Raw genomic sequence first — 21,821 nt, 5'->3', positions numbered from 1 at the left:
CTTTCCTAGAGGAATGAAATATTTTTAGGAAATATTAAAAAAGGCAGAATATTATATTTCCCTGGATGAGAAATGGATAAGCATGTTTTGAAGCAGCTCCCATCTTCCTGCCCTCACCCTTTGTCAATGGGCCATTAAGGCCTGGGCCAGTCTATTCTACATAACGAAGATCTACCTCCTTCAGGCAGAGCCATAGAAGGAATTGCCAAAGATCCAACAAAGATAGGATTATTCCTCTACGCAATAGCAGCAGAAACTCACATGTGACCTGGGAAGCATGTGACCTGGGAAGCACATGTGACCATCAGCCAGCAAGGCTAGCTAAGACCCCCCACCCCTGGGAGTCTGACAACCAATCAGGATACTGTTTTGGGCCCCCAGGAAATGCAAAGCCAGAGAGAGCATAAAAACCCGTGAATTCGCTGTATCTGCCCTTTTTCTGTTCAGGAACTCAAGCCTTGTGATCCTGTCCACCATTAAACCATCTTTCCAAGCAGTCTCCATGTTTCCAGTGTCTTTTTCCCCACTTGGAGCAGAACCCAGAAGGATGTTTCTTCCAACACCTATACCCATGATGGCGAACCTATGGCATGCGTGCCATAGGCCTCCCGCTGACCAGCTGGTCTTTGGGTCTCTGCCTCACATGTGCGGGGGGTGGGGAGGTGTGCCGGGGGGCTGTGCGTGCATATGTGGGGTGGGGTGCATGGGGGGCTGCACACGCATGGGGGCGCATGCATGCATGGGGGAGGTGTGTGTGCAGGGGGGCCTGCGTGAATGTGGGGGGCGGGGCACATGCAGGGGGCACATGCATGCTTTGGGCACTCAGTCCAGAAAACGTTAGCTATCACTGTCCTATACGATTTCAGTGTCCCTGTTGTGAACCGGTAATAAAGGTAAGTAGAACCTGTCAGTAGGTACAATTGTGTGGTCATTAATCTTCTCAAAAAAAATCTCAAGACAGAAAGGCCATTGTTGCCCCAATGTCTAAAACCATCTCAGTGTTGATAGAATCTTTTCTGTAAATCCTGTCCACGTGGTTTATATTCAGATTATTCTGCTCTTTCAGAGAACTGAAGCGGTGCAGCAAGAAATCCAGGCCAGCTTTTAAACTTCAATTAATCACAAAGGGATTAGTCCAGATATTTGGGTTTATTTCCCTTGTTGCAGCTGTTTTGCCTTCAGGGACAGTTTAAGGTTTGCACCTGCTACACGGATTTTCCTGGACAGCTATGAATAAGACTGTAAATTTCCTTAAATTACATTCTGGGTTTAATGGTTAGCTGTCAGTTTCAAATTGCAGGAACAATTTGAGTTGATAGCTATGCAGCCTTGCATTTCCTGTGGACTCTCCAATCCTGTCATTAATATGGCAATCAACCCCCTATCTGGCCTGCACCATTTTGCATTATTTTATCCGAGCAGTAGCAAAAGTAATACAGGTAGTCCTCGATTTACGACCACAATTGAGCCCAAGCTTTCTGCTGCTGTGTGAGACATTTCTTACATGAGTTTTGCCCCATTTCACTTGCCACAGTTGTTCAGTGAAGGCACTGCAGTTGTTAAGTCGGTAACACAATTGTTAAATGAACCTGTCTTTCTCATTGACTTTGCTTGTCAGAAGGTCGCAAAAGAGGATTGCATGATACCGGGACACTGTAACTGTCATAAATACGAGTCAGTTGCCCAGCGTCAACATTTGATGTCTGAATTTTCATCATGTGACCATGGAGATGCTCCAATGGTCATAAGTGTGAAAAACTATCATAAATTAATTTTTCCAGTGCCGTTGTAACTTCCAATGATCACTAAATGAAGTTGTAAGGATTACCTGTAATTCTTCCCTGCATTAAAAAACCATAGCTTGTCAGGAAAAGAAGTATTAAGGGGAAAAATCAAATGAGGACAAATTTTGGAAATATCCTTTGGTGATGAACATCCTCCCAGCGCTGCCTCCTCTGATAAATTTCTTTATCTCCCATACTACAGATCCAATTTCCACACTAAATTGCATTTGTAGGAATAGTGTGACTGCTAGTGCAAACTTGACGTGGAATTCTAGAAGGGGAAGGATCTATTAAGGCCACTGAGTGAAAAATTCAAATTAAAGCAATTTAACTTGGATAGTTGGCTTCTAACATTCCCCCCAGGAGAACCTCTGAAAGGCAGATCACTTCTCTAACTAATTTTAGGGTAAAGGTATCCCCCACCCTAATATTCACTCAGATTTGGCCTTAAACATTTTTCTTTGAGTCAATCTTGACTTCTGCTGACCTTGCATCTGGTTTTGATCGCCACAATATAAAAAAGATATTTAGACTATGGAAAGGGTGCAGAGAAGAGCAAGAAAGATAATTAGGGGGCTGAGAGCTCAAGCATGAAGAATGGTAGAAGGAATTGGATTTGTCTAGTCTAATGAAAAGAAGGACTAGGGGTGACATGATAGCAGCCTTCCAGTATTTGAGGGGCTGCCACAAAGAAGAGGGGGGGGTCAGCCTATTCTCCAAAGCCCCTGAAGGCGAGATAAGTAGCAATGGAGGGAAACTATCTGCCTATAATAGGTAATAATATCCTACCAAAAGGAAACAGTTCTAGGAGATTACACAAATGTGTATTTAAATGAAACAGTAATTCCATTACATCCCTAGCCCCTTTGATAATTTACTCAAACATTTTCTCTGTCGCTACAATGGAAACCAATCATCCTAAAATCTGTTGCTTTGTTATGCAAGGCAGAATCTAGGATCTGTTGAAGTTTTTGACACTGATGTTAACACCTCTTCCCATTGTCTAGGCCAAATAAGAATCTCTAATTCTTTACTCCATTCAGCCATTAACATTTGCATATCAAACGGATCCATCACCTGCAGAATTTTATAAAGACTAATTGTAGGGGTTTTTTTTGTGTCACAGTCCTATCTGAGGCACTGGGGAAAGGGCCTGCTTTGTCGATGAAAATATTTTAAGACTCCAGACAGCAAAAGAGGAACTAGATATGGGGGAGGAGAAAGATTCGCCCAAAGTCTGCTCAATAGGGAAGCAGATTTGGGGAATTCGTTTATTTTATTATAGCAATTGCACTTAGACTTATATACCACTTCCCAGTGTTTTACAGCCCTCTCTAAGTGGTTTACAGAGTCAGACTATTTCTCCCAACAATCTGGGTTCTCATTTTACCCACCTAGGAAGGATGGAAGGCTGAATCAACCTTGAGTCGTGTCAGGATCGAACTTCTAGCAGTGGGCAGAGTTAGACTGCAATAGCAATAGCACTTAGATTTATATACCGCTTCCCAGTGCTTTAAAACCTTCTCTAAGCGGTTTACAAAGTCAGCCTCTTGCCCCCAACAATCTGGATCCTCATTTTATCGACCTGGGAAGGATGGATGGCTGAGTCAACCTTGAGCTGGTCACAATGGAACTCCTAGTGATTTTCAAGTCAGTAGAAATGCAGATATGCAGTTAAACTCACAATTAAAGTGTTAATTAATTCAAACAAGTGACAGAACAAACAATCAAAATACAACACTGCAAATCTCAATTTGATAGCAACCCTAGTTAGATCTCAAACATTCCTTGGAAGGGTTATCTATCTTCAATTTTTCTTCCTTTTGAACCCCCCACCCCCCTTATTCCGATGCTTCAAGACCAAGTGCATATTTCGTGTTCCAAGCTTGGTTAAAACGTGCCTGGAAATCAGAAGATGTGTTCGAAAAGAACAATTGGATTTGAAAAAGAGCAGATCCTGCAAGACCTTTCTTCTTCCCCTTGTTTACCCTCCAGCAGATAATTTAAAGTCATCTGTGAAAAGCTAAAGGTCAGCATTTCCATATAAATAGGAGTTTGAAGTGAGTTCACTTTCTTTTCTGTTCATCATCGGGTTTTGTAATATAGGGCAGTAATGCAGTACTGAAAAAGTACTTTCATTTTTTCTTCTTCCTCTTCTACTCCAGAGTGCTGGCTGGGGAATTCTGGGAATTAAAGTCCACACATCTTAAAGTTGCCAAGATTAAGAAACACTGCTCTAGCCGTAGCAGTGATGGCTAACCTTTTTCTCTTCGGGTGCCAAAAGCATGCATGTGCTGGCACCCATAATACAATGCACACACCCCCATGCATGCATGCATGACCCCCCCCATGACCCCGCATATGCGGGTGCAACCCCCCCAAGCGACCCCCCCTTTGCATGCTCTGGAGGCTTTCCTTGAGCCTCTGGGAGGGTGAAAATGGCCTCCCCTGAGCTCCGGAGGCCCTCTGGAGGCCAGAAACAGCCCCGTTTCCAAACTTGCGGTATTTCCGGTAGGCCTGTTTTTCACCCTCCCCAGGTTCCGGAGGTTTTCCATGAGCTTCCGGGAGGACAAAAACAGCCTTCCTTGGGCTCCGGAGGCCCTCCAGAGGCCGAAAATGGGCCCGTTTCTGCACTTCTGGAATGCATGCACTGCTCCCCCCGCGCTCCCTCGCCCCCCTGCACATGTGCGTGCGACCGCCCACAAATGTGCGCACATTTCCCACATGCGCCCCGTCCCCTGCGCATCCTGAAAATCAGCTGGTCGGCAGGAGGCGCATGCGCGCATGTGCAGTGAACATGAATTGGGCAACAGCTCGCGTGCCTGCAGAGAGGGCTCTGTGTGCCAGCTGTGGCACGTGTGCCATAGGTTCTCCATCAAAGAGCCATAGAGTCGATAACTTTCATTCTTCTACCATATTGCAAAGAAGCAATTAGAGATCCTAGGAGGTAGTACCCAAGGGGTGCACAGGCAGTCCTCGATTTACAACAGTTCTTTTAGTGACCATTCAAAATAACAGTTGGCATGGGGTTGGACTTGAAGACCTCCAAAGTCCCTTCCAGCCCTAGGAGTCTATGGTTTTTCTGCCTGCTTGTCTACTTGCTTGCCTCTCTCTCTCTCCCTTTGATTGGACAACCATTTGCCCAGGATGATATAAGGACCCTGGCCTTGAGCAGAGGGTGGACTAGAAGATTATGCTTCTACAGTGACACTGAAAAAAGTGACTTATGACCATTTTTTATACTTAAGTCCATTGCAGCATCCCCTGGCTAGGTGTTCAAAATTCAGATGCTTGGCAACTGACTCATATTTATGACGGTTGCAATGTCCTGGGATGGTGTGATCCACTTTTGTGACCTTCTGACAAGCAAGGTCAGTGGGGAATCCAGATTCATTTAACAATTGTTCTTCCTAACTTAAAAACTGCAGTGATTCACTTAAGAACCGCAGCAAAAACAATGGCGTAAAATGGGGCAAAACTCACTTAACACCTGTGTGGCTTAGCAACAGTCATTTTGGGCTCAATTGTGACCATAAGGACTATCGGTATATGACCTCATATTCAACACTTCTGATTTACAATAAATCAAATCATTAAATAGAAGAGCAAGTTTACAAAGAATCTTTTACATGCTGGCAGACTACCTGTGCCCATGTAATCCTCCAGAATGGAGCCTGATTCGAAGCTAATTATTTTTGTAGGTGACCCAGAGTGCAGTTGTTATTAATTCATCATGAAGAATTCCTGATGACAAACTCTGTTTCCCAATATTTTTTTTTAATTGGTAAGAAATCTAAACTTTTATAGCCTTAAAGGATCTCAATAGAACGTTAGCCTCTGCGCCATTACTTCCTCGCCAAAGGAGAGAATGGCAATAAAATGAAATCACACCAGGGAATTAAAATGGCGCTCGCCCAATATTGGAAAACTGACCAACTGCCAACAGATCAATTGATAATCCCAAAAATCTTTGGATTAATTGCGCGGAAATGGACAAACTAACATTTGAAATGAAGGACAAGGTAGACTCAAAACGTTATATAGCGTGGAATAGGTGGTATGATTGGATAACTTGCAGAAATGAGAGTAAAATGAAAAAAATTGTATGATAATAATAATTAACAAATATGCACCTTTAATAAGATAATGGACGTGTGACCAAAGTCACTTTTCTTTTTATGTATTGTCGTTTGTATTAATATATATGTATCTTGTATATACATAGTATAGTATTTTACTTTTATGTGTTTAATAAAGTTTTGTTCTTAAAACAAACAAAAAAAAATGTCGGTCAAAACATACTTAACACTCCTTCCTTCTCCTATTTTCCCCACAACAGTCCTGTGAGGTGGGTTGAGCGGAGAAAGAGTGACTGGCCCAAAGTCACCCAGTCAGCTTTCATGCCTAAAATGGAACTAGAACTCACAAGTTTCCTGATTTCTAGGCCAGCCCCTTAACCACTACACCAATTTTGAAAACCTGTTTTAGTTCCTCTCTGCTCCATCTTATACTAAATAAAAATCAAGTAGTTTGGGATTTCTTTTTCACACCGCCTCCTTCGTTCTCTTTTTTTGCAAATACGCTTCTCTTCCCCCTTTACGTTCCTTTGCAAATATAGACATGGTGTCTTGCTCTGTGTGGGAGTTTTTTTGGGAATTGTTCTTCCGATTTGTCAATCTACCTGCATTGTCTTAGCAATTTTTGGGATGGAGAGGAGACCAGCCAAGCTCGGCTAAACCATACCTTTCGGTCTTCATGGAGAAAGAGCCCAACAAGGTTGTCCAAGGGGGACCAATGAGAGGTCTAAAATAGCATCTATATCAGGGGTCTCCAACCTTGGCAACTTTAAGCCTGGCGGACTTCAACTCCCAGAATTCCCCAGCCAGCAGGCTGGGGAATTCTGGGAGTTGAAGTCCGCCAGGCTTAAAATTGCCAAGGTTGGAGACCCCTGATCTATATGGTGTAATGAATAACAAGACTGGGTGGTGGATACGAAAAACCAGAACTTGGAGGTCTCAGAGCGGCCCTAACCAAGGCAATTTTAGTTTCACAGGGGAAAAGAAACCCTGCCCAGCTCCTTAATCAGCAAACAGAGACCGGGACAGGAAGTGGTCAAATTGGTTTCCCATCCATTCAGAGGAAGAGGGTATAAAATAGCTACGGCGTGTAAAAACACTCTGGTATTACACTCGGTGCAAGCCGCTCAGCTTGTCTTCTCCTCGGCTTGTCTGTGTGACTGTGCACCTGTGCTGGACCAAGAAGTAGCCGCGATGTTCCAGAGAAAACGAAGTGTTTCCTTTGGTGGTTATGGATGGTGAGTTCCTTCCTTTCCCTTCCTTTCCTGTCTTTATTACTTTATAATTAACTTAAGGTAGTGAGCATATATAATATTCCTTGCTCTTCTTCTTTTCCTCATAACAACAACAACCCTGAGAGGTGGGTTGCATTGAAAGACAATGATTGGCTCAAAGTCACCCAGCTGGCTTTCGTGCCTAAAGCAGGACTAGAACTCAGAGCTTCCTGGTTTCTCGGCCAGCATCTTAAGGACAACATCAAACTGTTGCCGTTTTCCTTTCTCTTCCCTCTCCCCATTTCTCCAGGCGTTGAAGGGACCTGACGTTGTGCCCTCCCCTCCTTCATTTTCTATTCCAAACCACAACCCTCTGATTTTGACTGCGCTGAAAGAAAAGAATTGGTCTAAATTCATGGAGGGCTTGTCTGTGGCTGTGGGTAGATTTGAACTTGGTACTCCCGCTCTTAATGCAGCCTTTCTTCTCTAAACTCCACTGGCTTTCTATGGAGAGTAAAGGTTTGGGACAAGGAACTTCTTGCTTAGTCTTTCTTCTCCTAATTTCTCAAAGATCTTGCAGTGAAGTCTTCTTAGGCCATTTCCCCTTAAGTGACGATGCAGGGTCTTCATAACATCTTGAGGACTAGGCACTTGAAACAAGAAATGTCATATGGATTGGCTAGGAAGCAGCGTCTTCTCAGAAGCGACCCCATAGTGCTAGATTTACACCCTCGAGCCTATCCGTTCGTCTCCAATGAATTGGCTTAGAAAAATTACCTTGGATTTTGAGTGCTTTCAAATCAGAAAATGATTTGAAATCAGAAATCTTTTCCTATTTTTTTTTTACTTTAAGAACTTTGCTACTTGTCCAGTTCCCTCCAGGTTTTATACAGTAGTGGCCAAAATTGTGGAAACCTTTTGGGAAAAGTGCATTTTCTAAAACTAGCTAATAACACCACTTTTTTTTGGAGTAGTACTATAAAATTATATATCAATGGAAAGATAATTTAATGAAGAATGTAATGCAATAACTTTTATGAAGGATTTGCTGTTAGAATAGCAGTTACAGTATACAGAAGAAAAGTAAAACACGTAGAAAAAACAAGATATACAAAAATTATCATGTCAGTTGATACATAGTTGGGTATCCTTTAACATAATTACGGCCTTGCAACATCTTCCCATGGAGTGAACCAAGTCTTTTAGTTCTGCAGCTGTTATAATATGAAACCAAGATTCAATGATTGCTTCTATTAACTGGGTTTTATTGCTGGGTCGCTTCTGACTAACAGATTTGTTTAGTCTGCTCCATAGATTTTCAATTGGGTTAAGGTTTGGGCTATTCCCAGGCCATTCCAGCAGTGGAATATGATTATCTTGAAACTCCCCCCCCCCCAAAAAAAAGAAGAAGTGGTGTTATTTGCTATAAAAAAAATACCCTTTTCCCCAAAGGTTTCCACAGTTTTGGCCACTACTGTATGACTTGGCTGCATTCTGAAATGTTTTATATGGCCCATTGGAAAGATAACCTTTTTTGCCAAAAGAGTACATTGCTGAATTTGAGGTTAGATGTTTTGTAGCGCTGGGCAATGTTTTGGATTCAGGTGCACAAAGGTAGAATGGAGAGAGCGAAGATGCAAACAGATTTGTCCATCTGCAACTCAAAGTGACTGAATTTTGGGGCGGGGGATGGGGAGAGGGAGGGGGTTGTATGGTTGCCCAGGATCAAAGGTCCCCTTGACAGCAATAGGGATCCTTTCTAGATCCTCTCTAGAGGTTTTTAAAAAGAGATTGGACAGCCATTTGTCCAGAATTGTGTAGGGTTTCTTGCTTGAGCAGGGGGTTGAATTAGAAGACCTCTGAGGTCCCTTCCAACTCTGTGACAGGTAATCCTCGATTTACGACCGCAACCGAGCACAAGATTTATATTGCTAAGAGAGATATTTGTTCAGTGAATTTTGCCCCATTTTCCGACCTTTCTTGCTACGGTTGTTAGGTGAATCACTGCGTCATTAAATTAGTAACCCGGTTGTTAAATGAATCTGGGCTTCCCCATTGACGTTGCTCATCAGAAGGTCGCCTAAAGGTGATCACACATGACCCCGGATCATAAATACGTGTCAGTTGCCAAACCTCTGAATTTTGACCGCATGATCTTGGGGATGCTGCAATGGTCATAAGCGTGAAAAACGGTCACTCTTTTCAGTGCCGTGGTAACTTTGAATGGTCATTAAATGAACGTCTATAAGTCAAGGATCACCTGTAATTCTTGTTTCTTGAAGCTCAGATCTGTGACTCAGTAGTTGGTCTGGGAGGGCGCCTTGTTTGCTGACTAATTGTGTTAAAGCATATTTGTGTGTGTTAGCTAGAAAGGCACGGAGTGTCACAGCTCTTTTATCTCAGCCATCTGGCCACAAAGATTTTTTTCTCAGGGTGGGGCTGCCCGACCTCATCAGATGCTCACTGTGTTCCATGGGCACATTTAACCAACATCAGATTGATTGTTTTGCACGGCTGAAATGTTTTCACACGGGTCACAATGAACTTTCATTTTTCCTCCTGATGGTTGTGTCCCTGAGGGATAATATTTCTCTGCCCTGAGGGGGACCTCAAGGTCTTCTAGTCCAACCCCCTGCTCAAGGCAGGAGACTTATGCCATCCAACTCAAGTGGTTGTCCAGTCTATAAAATGTCCAATGATGGAGCAGCCAGAACTCCAAGAGCAAGCTGTTCCTTCGAGGCAACTGGACTTTCTGGTTTTTCTTTGAAGATGAATAGATTAACAGAGTTGGAAGGGACCTTGTAGGTCATCTAGTCCAACTCCCTGCCCAAGCAGGAGACCCTACACCATTTCAAACAGATGGCAGTCCAGTCTCTTCTTGAAATCTTCCAGTGATGTTTCACTTCTCATCCAAGAAGCTTCTCCAGCTCTGCCTGGATGGCAGGAGATGGAAAATCCAGGAAGTCCAGTTGCCTCTTGAAAAAAAGCACATTTGGGACAACCATGACTTGGATGACTGAGAATCTCCATAGACCTGAGGGACAATATTTCTCTGCCCTGGGACATAGAAACAAAGAATCATAGGGCTGGGAGGGACCTCAAGATCTTCTAGTCCAACCTCCTGCTCAAGGCAGAAGACTTATGCCATCCAAGTCAAATGGTTGTCCAGTCTATAAACATCTGGTGATGGAGCACCCACAATACCAAGAGCAAGCTGTCCCATTGATTAATTCTTCTCACTGTCAGGAAATTCCTTCTTACTTCTAGACTGAATTTCTCGTTAGTGTCTATGGAGATTCTTAGTCATCCAGATCCTGGTTGTCCCAAAGGTGCTTTTTCAAGAGGCAACTGGACTTTCTGGTTTTTCTTTGGAGACGTTTCGCTTCTCATCCAAGAAGCTTCTTCAGCTCTGACTGGATGGTGGGGAGCTGAAGAAGCTTCTTGGATGAGAAGCGAAACATCTTCAAAGAAAAACCAGAACCATGATCTGGATGATAGAGAATCTCCATAGACACTAAGGTGGGAATATAACTCAACAGCCTCTTTCAGGATTGGCCCAAAGTCACTCAGATCGCTTTCATGCCTTAGGTGGGCTGAAGAGAGCTGGAGAAGCTTCTTGGATGAGAAGTGAAACGTCTCCAAAGAAAAACCAGAAAGTCCAGTTGCCTCTTGAAAAAGCACCTTTGGAGAAACCATGACCTGGATGATTGAGAATCTCCATAGACAATTACCTGTACAGGACATAGCTAAAATACCCCAAGATGAATATAGGTGTTTATAGCAGTGGTGGGTTGCCCCCGGTTCTATAGAACTGGTAGTAAAACCAGCAGGAGGCTCCGCCCACTGACTCTGACATCATCAAAATGCTTCTGCGCATGTGCAGAAGAGTGTGCGCGCGGCCCCGTTGCGAACCGGTAGTAAAGGTAAGTAGAACCCACCCCTGGTTTTTAGGCTTAGATATAGTATGATGCAGGATGGATTCTACTTACCTTTACTAATGGTCCGCAATGGGATCACATGCGCAGATCGCCAATGATGACATCCGGGGTGGGAGGCGGGGCCTCCCGCTGGTTCTACTATCGGTTCTTGCGAACCGGTCTGAACTGGTGGCAACCCACCCAGTGGTGGGATTCCAATTTTTTTACTACCGGTTTTGTAGGTATGGCTTGGTGGGCGTGGCATGGCTTGGGGGTGTGGCATGGCTTGGGGTGTGGCTTGGTGGGCGTGGCAGGGGAAGGATACTGTAAAATCTCCATTCCCACCCCACTCCAGGGGAAGGTTACTGCAAAATCCCCATTCTTCCCGATCAGCTGGGACACGGGAGGCAGAGAATAGATGGGGGCGGGGCCAGTCAGAATTTTTACTACTGGTTTTCCGAACTACTCAAAATTTCTGCTACTGGTTCTCCAGAACTGGTCAGAACCTGCTGAAACCCACCTCTGCACCTACCACTGGTATGATGGCAGACTGGATTTTGCAAAGAGACGTGTTATTTTATGTCTTTACAATGGAAAGTTGCAATGGAATTCGGCAACCTCATACTTACCCTTGGGCACGCATGCAACTCCCTTACATTTCTGCCTCACCAACCTCTTCCTCCTCATCTACCCAATTGGATTTATTTGTTTGAAGGTGCAAAATAGAGGAGGGAGTCACCTGGTGTCCCACTTTCCATTTCTAGTCTGCTATGTATAAAAAAAAGGGTTAAGGATGGAATAACTGAAGGCCACTTGCTGATAATTACCCGCAAGATCGTTTTAAGTGGTTCTGGAAAGGTCTGCATCCTTTTTGATAGAGATGTTTAAGAAATGTAAATTCTTGCCTTTCATGTTCCTTTCTCTCCCTAGTTTACTTGCCTTTTATCTGGTTTTTGCAGTGAGCTGCCTTTGATGGGTGCTGTTGATGTCTAATAAATATGCATCCATCAGTCCTTTTTGCCACAAGAACTGAGTGATGTGTTAGGTTGGTCTACCCTGGATATGGGGATTGACTGGGATGTGCTAGTTGCAGATTCAAAGAATGTGAGCAGGAAGTCCTTGGTTTACAACAGTTCATTTAGTGACCATTCAAAGTTACAACAGCACTGAAAAAAAGTGACATTTTTCACACTTAACAACCATTGCAGCATCCCCCTGGTCAAGTGATCAAAATTCAAACAGTTGGCAATTGATTCATATTTATGACAGTTGTCATGTCCCAGGATCACGTGATCACCTCTTGTGACCTTCTGATAAGCAATGGAGAAGCCAGACTCACTTAACAACCATGTTCCTAACTTAACAACTGCAGTGATTCACTTAACAACCGTGGCAAGAAATGATCGTGAAATGGGGCAAAGCTCACTTAACAAATGTCTCACTTAGCAACATAAATTTGGACTCAATTGTGGTCGTAGGTCGAGGACTACCTGTAATATAAAACTAACTTAAGCCACTTTAAGTTTGTTTGATTTGAGACTGGAGATTGCCAGTTGCTGAGTTAGCAGAAAAACGAAATTAATCTGAATAGGTCTTATTAGTTTGGGAATTGTTGTTTTAGCCTGGTTTAGCCTGACAAGCAGGTCATCAAATGAAGTTAACGTGGTTTCTTTGGGCTTAGCATGTTATATTAATAGCAATTTCTTAACCTGGATTTATGTTAAAGTGTGTTACAGGTAATCCTTGATTTATGGCCACAATTGAGCCCAAAATTTATGTTGCTAAGTAAGACAATTGTTAAGCAAATTTTGTCCCTTGTTTAAGACCTAGTCACAGGTGTTAAATGAAACACTCCATTTATTAAATTAGTAACACGGTTGTTAAGTGACTCTGGCTTCCACATTGACTTTGCTTGTCAGAAAGTTGCAAAAGGGAATCACTGCAGTTGCAAAAGGGAATCACTGCAGAATATGAGTCAGTTGCCAAGCGCCTGAATTTTGATCACATGATCCTGGGGACGCTGTAATGGTTGTAAGTCTGAAAAATGGTTGTAAATCCCTTTTTTTCAGTGCTGTTGTAACTTTGAACGGTCACTAAACGAACTGTTGTAAATCGAGGACTACTTGGATATAAATCTAGCCAGTGAGTTCAAAGACGATTCCCTTGCTATCCTGATGTTTGGATTGATTCTGTTCCATCAAGTCAGCGTTGGCACAAGTTTGTGACCATGTAGATCACAGGTGTCAAATTCGATTGTGTCACATGACGTATCACAACATATCCAGTAGTGGTATTCAGCTGGCAGTGGTGACCTGGGTTACCTAGTAAAATTAGTCATAGTTGCTACATTCAATCAACTTACTGTATTTTTGGAGTATAAGACGCACCTTTTTCCACCCTAAAAGGGGGTGAAAATTTAGGTGCATCTTATACAACAAATGTAGCCCCGCCTACCCACTGGCCCCACCCTTTGGGCTCTGCCTCGCAGCAGTTACCTCCTTGCAAGTAAACAGCAAGAAAAAACAGTTCCTTTCAGCTTCCGCACAACCTAATTAGTATAAGTTGATTGGATTGGTCTCCCGACTCTCAGTTGATTTGCTCTCAGCTGTTTTGCGCAGGGCTCTGCTGCTTGCTGAAAGAGGTAAATTGCTGGAGCAGATTTTTTTTCCTTGTGTTAATCAAGCTATGCTGAAAACGAAAATGAAAGTAAAGCAGGCTGTTTGCTGTTTGCTGTTTGCTTTAATGATGCAAAATTGCGCAGAGACAGAGGCAGATTTCTTTTTCTTCTTTTCCTTACCAAAAAAGATAGGTACGACTTATATTCCGGTGCGTCTTATACTCCGAAAAATATGCTATGTGTTTCTAATAATGCTACACAGTTATAATAAGTTGCAATCTATCATTGTTCAATTATTCCTTGTTTTCTCTTATTGTTACTTTTATTATATAACAGTGTCTACTCTAACATTCCCCCTCCTCTTATTTCTATCACTTATTCTAACTTTTAATCATATTACCTTTTACTAAAGGAAAACATTTTCTTTCTATCCTACCTACCTTCTAATCGTGCCACCTACCTTAAAAGAAAAGAAAAAAGAGAGAGAGAAAAGGAAAAGCAAATCAGAACGACGGCAAAGAAAGGAAATAATCTATCCATCGTCTCATGCCCGCTTCAATACTTTAGTTGCTATGCTTTTTTTTTTTTAATTTGCCTCCCTTAATTTGCCTTGTGTGGACACCTGTTCTAATGGTTCATCCAGGGCCACTGTAACTGAGTCCATCCACCTTGCTGTTAGTCGTTTCTTCTTTTCTTTTCCTTCCCCCTTTCCTAGCAATTTCGACTTATTCTGAGGTTTGTTCCCAATGATAAGATTTAATAATAGAGGCTAAATCTTACTAGGACTTTTATTAGTTCTCGGAACATCAGGAGTGCAAAACAGTTCTGTTCAAACAGTGCTTTCACTGAATGCACAATTCTGATTTTCAGAACGGTGTCCACGTACAGCAGTCACGTGATGGTTGAGTTGCATTATGTGGCTCACAATACACAATACACACTTGCTGAGCTTTGTACCATGTTTGGCCAAGAAAGGTCACTGACCAGAAGCACTGACGTCAAGCCAGCCCTGTGCTTTTCATTTGCCCAATCAAAGTGAAACTTTAGGTTTCTTAGAACACTTTGTTCTCTAGGTTGGAAATGCGCATAGAGACACACACACACACGAAAATAGCACTAGACCATTCTGTGCAATTGTGGCAACCTGTGCAATTCTATATCCCAAAGGGGCTTTTTCAAGAAGCAACTGAACTTTCTTTGCTTTTCCTTGAAGATGTTTCGTTTCTCATCCAAGAAGCTTCTTCAGTTCTGAACTGAAGAAGTGTTCTGCCCCAGCTACGGATCCCAAAGAACACAACACACACAAAGTATGTACAAAACTTTTGTACAAGTTTAATTTACTAAAATAACTCAGTCTTTTTCAAAACAAAGGCTGTTAATAAACTTTCTTAACAGCCTACAAGAAACCAAAGATAAAGTAATCACAATCTTACTAAGGTTGGCTGAAAGCCCAGAAGCAATTTGCAGAGAATCCAGACGCGAAGAAGAGTGAACTAAAGTTGTTCCCTACAAATTGCTTCAGTCGGCGTTCCTCCTTAAATAGGCTAAGGGAGTGGCCAATTAGCCTCAAGCCTTACTCTCGAGGAGACCTCCTCCTGAGGCGCCACTCCTGCCTTTTGGCTGCTCTGCGCGCCCGTGCATCGAGAAGAGGCTCCTCCTCTTCATCCTCTTCACTTAAAGGAGCTTCTGGAGGTTCTGAAGGCCCTGACTGAATCCCCGCCTCTGGCACCACATCTTCTCCAGCCTTCTCATTTTCTGACTCGAGTACCAGCTGCACAGGCTGCTGGCGCAACACAACACCAGCCTCCTCGCTGTCAGAATCAGCTACAATCCGCACAGGCCTCTGATGGGCCACCACAAGAAGAGTCAGAACTGAGGAAGCTTCTTGGATGAGAAGCGAAATGTCTTCAAGGAAAAACAAAGAAAGTCCAGATGTTTCTTGAAAAAGTACCTTTGGGACAACCATGACCTGGAGGATTGAGAATCTCCATAGACATCTGTATAATTTTACTGTAGTGAGACTTTTGAGCAGTATTTCAACCAGGTTTCTCTCAGTAAGCTACCACCTTGCATTGATTTAAAGCTATCTACAGGTAGCCTTGACTTATGACTGTATTTGAACCTGGCAGTTATGGTTATAAGTCTTCATGGTTGTAAAGCAGATCATGCGACTGACTGGATTTTATGACATTTTTTGTGGCAGTCGTTAAACGCACACAATTGTTCGCTAGGGACCAGTTTTTGCCGGAAATTGGAAGTAAATGCTGGATTCCAGCAAAAATGTAAATTGCATTCGCATAACTGTGGGTCAGTGCAAATGAATGTAAATGTGGGCTGGTTGCTGAGCACCCAAAATGTGGACATATAGAATGATTGTGGGAGTAGGGCAGCCACTGTAACTTCAGAAGGAGCTTGTAAATAAACTTCAATAAATCAGAACAGAGCTGGAAGAGACCTTCAAGGTCTTCTAGTCCAACCCCCTGCTCAAGCAGGAGACCCTATACCAGTGATGGCTAACCTTTTTGCCGTCGCGTGCCAAAAGCGGGGGTCGCACGGGGGTCGCATACGCTCGTGCCCACACCCAAAGTTCATTGCCCCCTGCCCTGCCCCCCCACGCATGCGCAAGTGACACCCCCCCACTCCCCTTGCTTTTGTCACACGATGGCAAAAAGATTACTGGTGGGCCTGGTAGGCCCGTTTTTCATCCTCCCCAGGCTCCAGATTACTGGTGGGCCTGGTAGGCCCGTTTTTCATCCTCCCCAGGCTCCAGAAGTTTTCTTGGAGCCTGGGGAGGGCGAAAATGGCCTCCCCCACCCACCCCAAGGCCCTCCGCAGGCTGGAAACGGCCCATTTCCCAATGTCCGGTGGGCCCGGAAGGCCTGAAAATCAGCTGGCCGGCACGCAGATGCACGCTGGAGCTGAGCTAGGGCAATGCTTGCGTGCCCACAGATATGGCTCCGCATAGGTTTGCCATCATGGCCCTCTACTATTTCAGACAAGTGGCTGTCCAGTTTCTTCTTAAAAACCTCCAGTGATGAAGTACCCATAACTTCTGAAGGCAAGCTGTTCCACTGGTTAATAGTTCTCACTGTTAGGAAGTTTCTCCTTAATCCCAGGTTAGTTCTCTCCTTTATTTGTTTCTATCCATTGCTTCTTGTCTTGCCTTCTGGTGCTTTGGAAAATAGATTAATCCTCTCTTCTTTGTGGCAGCCCTTGAAATACTGGAACACTGCTATTATGTCAGCCCTAATCCTTTTTTTTTTTTTTTTTAGCCTAGCCGTACAATTTCTGCAATCGTTCTCCCTATGTTTTAGTTTCCAGACTTAGTCTTAGTTGCTGTTCTCTACACTTCCCCCTCAAAGTCTCAACAACTTTTTTGTAAAGTGAGGTCCATTGTAACTTTGAATGGTTGGTAAATGAACGGCCGTAGGTTGAAGACTACCTATAGTAGTAACTGTGACAGGGATCTTGGAGTCCTAATGGACAACCATTTAAATATGAGCCAGCAGTGTACAGCAGCTGTCAAAAAAAAAAAAAAAAGCCAACACATTTCTAGGCTGCATAAACAGAGGGATAGAATCAAGATCACGTGAAGTATTAATACCACTTTATAATGCCTTGGTAAGGCCACACTTGGAATACTGCATCCAGTTTTGGTCGCCACGATGTAAAAAAGACGTTGAGACTCCAGAAAGAGTACAGAGAAGAACAACAAAGATGATTAGCGGACTGGAGACTAAAACATATGAAAAAACGGTTGCAGGAACTGGGTATGTCTAATTTAATGAAAAGAAGGACTAGGGGAGACATGATAGCAGTGTTCCGATATCTCAGGGGCTGCCACAAAGAAGAGGGAGTCAACCTATTCTCCAAAGCACCTGCGAGCAGGACAAGAAGCAATGGGTGGAAACTAATCAAGGAGAGAAGTAACCTAGAACTAAGGAGAAATTTCCTGACAGTTAGAATGATTAATAAGTGGAACAACTTGCCTCCAGAAGTTGAGAATGCTCCAACACTGGAAGTTTTAAAGAAGATATTGGATAACCATTTGTCTGAAGCGGTGTAGGGTTTCCTGCCTAAGCAGGGGGTTGGACTAGAAGACCTCCAAGGTCCCTTCCAACTCTGTTATTCTACCTGTAGCTGGTTTGCAGCCACCCAATAGGATCTGTCAATTGCAAGCTGGAAGGTTCTGTATCGGCTCCCCCAACCCCCACCCCCCATCTCCAAATTACTCATCAGAGCCTGGTGTGCAGTCTGATCTAAGATACTGTGCTGCAGGTGAGAATAAAACAGATGGAGCTCTTTTCTTTTCAGATTAAAAAAAAAAACGACTATGGAGTGGCAGCTGTTGAATCTTTCATTACAGGAGGGAACAGGCTGATTCAGAAGGTGCAGGCTGAACAAAAAATGTGTCTTTTGCATTATGAGTTCCTTGTTATTTAAGGTGCCAAAGTGAAAATTGGAAGTGTCTTACCCAATGCCAGCTCACACCGAAGCGTATCTGATTGCTGAATTTGGTTTAGTATATACCGATTTATAATTGGCTCCTTTGGGTGGGTGGGAGCTCAGCTTTGGCACATTTTTAAAAAAGCAGAGATCATTTTCTCGCTTGCTGTTTGTGGTCCTCGGCACGGTGTACAACGTGATGGAGGGATGAAATTGCTCTTTTTTTGTCTGCATGTGCTTGTTCTGTCCCCGTCTCACACACGCACACAAACAGTCAGCCAGGAGTTAAAATAAACTTGCTGACAATAATTTCCTTTGATAACAGAATTGGCAGCAACCCAGTAGCTGCTTGCCAAAAACTTTACTCACAGAGGGAGGTGTTCCTCCTCCGTCAGATAAACCAAAATAAATTCACAAAGCCAAAGAATTGTCAAGTCCAGTCCATAATAAATCCAAGGAAGGCAGATAACAAAGTTCCAGAGACACAGTATGACTTGCTAGCTGTTCAGTTTTGTCCGTCACAAAGCCTGAATGGCCACCACACCCCCTTTTATCCCCTGTGGGGTGTGGTTCAGTGACTCAGCTTAATCTCTGGCACGCCTCCTTCTCTGCTGCGTGCGCTTGTCTTTCCGACGCTGGCGGGGATCCAGCCAAGACTTATCTCTGTCGCTGTCTAACTGCGGCTGCTCGGAGATGCCTGGCTCCTGGCCTATCTCTTCTCCTTCAGGAGACACCTGAGGCATTGCCAGAGAGGAGGGTCCTGGAGAGGGAGGCCTTGCCAACTCCTCTCCTTCACTTTTGGAGTCTTCTCTCTCCGATAAGATGGGCTCGGGGGTCGGAATCACAACAGTGCTTTGGAATCAGAGTTTGTCTGAAATGGTTCAGGGTTTTCTGCTTGAGCAAGGGGTTGGACTAGAAGACCTCCAAGGTCCCCCTTCCAACTCTTGTTATTCTATTGTTGACTCCTGGTGACACATGTCCCTGCATTTTTCACGGCAAGGTTTTGGAAGTTTGAGAGATTTTGGACCCACCCAGTCATTTTGTAGAAATTACAAACTTGGTAAATAGGTTTGCCGTTGCCTGCTTCCTAGGAGTTAAGAGCCACAGTGGTGCAGTGGTTAGAGTGCAGTACTGCAGGCTACTACTGCTGCCTGCCGGCTGCCTGCAATTTGGCAGTTCGAAACTCACCAGGCTCAAGGTTGACTCAGCCTTCCATCCTTACGAGGTCGTTAAAATGAGGACCCAGATTGTCGAGGGCAATATGCTGGCTCTGTAAACTGCTTAGAAAGGGCTGTAAACAGGGATGGGCTTCAAAAATTTTAGCAAGGGGTTCTCTGCCCGGTTGCTGGGTGGGCGTGACCATGATGGGTGTGGCCTAGTCAGCCTCCTGCACCACAGTGGTGAGGGGTGTGGGTGGGTTTTTGCCCTCCCCGGGCTCCGGAGGATTTCCTTGAGCCTCCGAGAGGGCAAAAACGACTTCCCCAGGCTCTGGAGGCCCTCTGGAGGCAAGAAACGGGCCTGTTTCCAGCCTTCACGAATTTCCGGTAGACCAATTTTTCGCCCTCCCTGAGCCTCCGCGCAGGCCCTGCACTTACCTGCATTTAAAATAGGCAGTTAACGTAGGGACTCCTGGGAGGGGCAGGGTGGGCAGGGCCAGCCAGGAGTAGGATTTGGGGGTTCTCCGAACTGCACAGAATCTTAACTAGAGGTTCTCCCAAACCCTGTGAATCCCGAGCAGCCCACCTCTAGCTGTAAAGCACTATGAAGTAGTATATAAATAATAAGTCAGTGGTGAAATACAATTTTTTTTACTACCGGTTCTGTGGGCATGGCTTGGTGGGTGTGGTGTGGCTTGGTGGATGTGGCTTGGTGGCATGGCAGGGGAAGGATACTGCAAAATCTCCATTCTCACCCCACTCCAGGGGAAGGATACTGCAAAATCCCCATTCCCATCCCACTCCGGGGCCAGCTAGAGGTGGTATTTGCCGGTTCTTCAAACTGCTCAAAATTTCCGCTATCGGTTCTCCAGAACCTATCAGAACCTGCTGGATTTCACCACTGTCATAAGTACTATTGCTATTAAGAGAGAATGACTTGGCCCAAGCTCACCCAGGCAGGACTAGAATTCACAGTTGCCTAGTTTCTAGCCTGGTGCTTTAATCACTACACCACACTGTCTCTTGTGTTCCTCCCTTGTCCCCCGGTTATAAAATGTGATTTAGGGAAAGATCCACCCCTGCCGATCACCAAGGCACAATTTTAAAAGGGTTGGGAGATCCTAACAGAAAAATTAGGACTCCAAATAATCTCCTTGACATTCTTTTCTCCTCTTTTTTTTTTTTTCAGGATTGACAAAGCCATGCTTGCTAGTCTGAAGATAAAGTAAGTAACTGGTTCTTGAAATCTTATTATTTAAAAATAAAAATATTGGCCTTTTGAATAATGCTTTGTTTCTGCAGCTGTTTGCTGCACATAGATACACACAGCTATTCAGTGGGATCGACCACTTCCTACAACCCTTTGCAAAACTTTTAGCAATCCAGGATAATACAGGTAGTCCTCAACTTACAACTGTTCATTTAGCGACCGTTTGGAGTTACAATGACACTGAAAAAAGTGACTTATGACCATTTTACACACTTACAAGCATTGCAGCATGATCCCTGTGTGGCCGCATGATCAAAATTTGGACGCTTGGGCAACTGATTCATGTTTATGACAGTTGCAGTGTCCCGGGGTCACCTGATCACCTTTTCTGACCGTCTGACAAACAAAGTCAATGCGGAAGCCAGATTCACTTAACAACCTTGTTATTAACTTAACGACTGCAGTGAGTCACCTAACAAGGGTGGCAAGAAAAGTCGTAAAATGGGGCAAAAATTCATTTAACAACTGTCTCACTTAGCAAGAGAAATTTTGTGGTCAGTTGTAGTCGTAAGTAGAGGACTACCTGTACTATGTTTACTAATGCTTTGGACGTGACTGACGTTTATCATTTCAAGTGGGAAGAAGTTTCTCCGTTCAGAATTTTCCTCCATGCGGAAAGCTAGCCTATCAGGGAGAAGATCATTTTAGCCTTTTGCCCCTGATAGACCAGATTTCTATGTAAAGAGCAGGAGTGGGCTTCAAAAATTTTAGCAAGGGATTCTCTGTCTGGTTGCTGGGTGGGCGTGGCCATGGTGGGCGTGGCCTAGTTGGCCTCCTGCACCACAGCGGGGAGGGGGAGTGTTTTTGCCCTCCCCGGGCTCCGTAGGCTTCCCTTGAGCCTCCGAGAGGGCAAAAACGGGCTCCCCAGGCTCCGTAGGCCCTCTGGAGGCCAGAAACGGGCCCATTTCCGGCCTTCCTGAACTTCCGGTAGGCCCATTTTTCGCCCTCCCTGAGCCTCCGTGCGCACCCTACACTTACCTGCATCCAAAAGGGGCCGCGTAGGGACTTCTGGGAGGGGCGGGGTGGGGTAGGCGGGGCCAGCCAGGAGTGGGATTCGGGGGTTCTCCGAACTGCACAGAATCATAGCGAGAGGTTCTCCCGAACCCCTGCGAACCCCCGGCAGCCCACACCTGGTAAAGAGGATCTTTTTCTGAGGAGGAATATTCCATTTTACAAACCTCTCTCTCGTTTTTAAAAAATTATTTATTTATTTATTTTTTACCTATCACCTTCAGTTTGCTGTAGCACAGCAATGAATCGCCACGATGAAGTGTTGAAGATTGACAAATGCTGTGTGATTGCCTGTGGAAAAAAAAGCACCGGAAGGTCACACATAATCA

At 44.3% G+C, this 21,821-nt stretch overlaps 1 protein-coding gene and 1 long non-coding RNA gene across 3 annotated transcripts in view; one reads left to right on the top strand and one right to left on the bottom strand.

Moving 5' to 3' along the window:
• RAP1GAP2 (RAP1 GTPase activating protein 2) overlaps positions 1-21,821 on the top strand; it is a 337,137-nt gene that overhangs the window by 28,735 nt on the left and 286,581 nt on the right. For both annotated transcript variants that reach the window (XM_087883431.1, XM_034420788.3), the window contains exon 2: positions 20,401-20,436. In XM_087883431.1, the coding sequence (XP_087739557.1) occupies positions 20,414-20,436 (23 nt within the window). In that variant the 5' untranslated portion in view covers positions 20,401-20,413. The remainder of the gene's footprint in view (positions 1-20,400; positions 20,437-21,821) is intronic.
• The window catches only part of LOC117667447 (uncharacterized), a 74,792-nt gene continuing 71,344 nt past the window's right edge, over positions 18,374-21,821 (bottom strand). The window contains exons 2-3 of the long non-coding RNA XR_004592043.3: positions 21,704-21,783; positions 18,374-18,925 (exon numbers count right to left, since the gene is read on the bottom strand). This is a non-coding gene — a long non-coding RNA (uncharacterized LOC117667447). The remainder of the gene's footprint in view (positions 18,926-21,703; positions 21,784-21,821) is intronic.

This window comes from Pantherophis guttatus, chromosome 1 (assembly GCF_059756535.1).
Source record: "Pantherophis guttatus breed Tessera chromosome 1, ASM5975653v1, whole genome shotgun sequence".
Classification (NCBI taxonomy): domain Eukaryota; kingdom Metazoa; phylum Chordata; class Lepidosauria; order Squamata; family Colubridae; genus Pantherophis; species Pantherophis guttatus.
The sequence above is the reverse complement of the archived record's forward strand: the minus strand, read 5'-3'. Positions and strand labels throughout refer to the sequence as shown.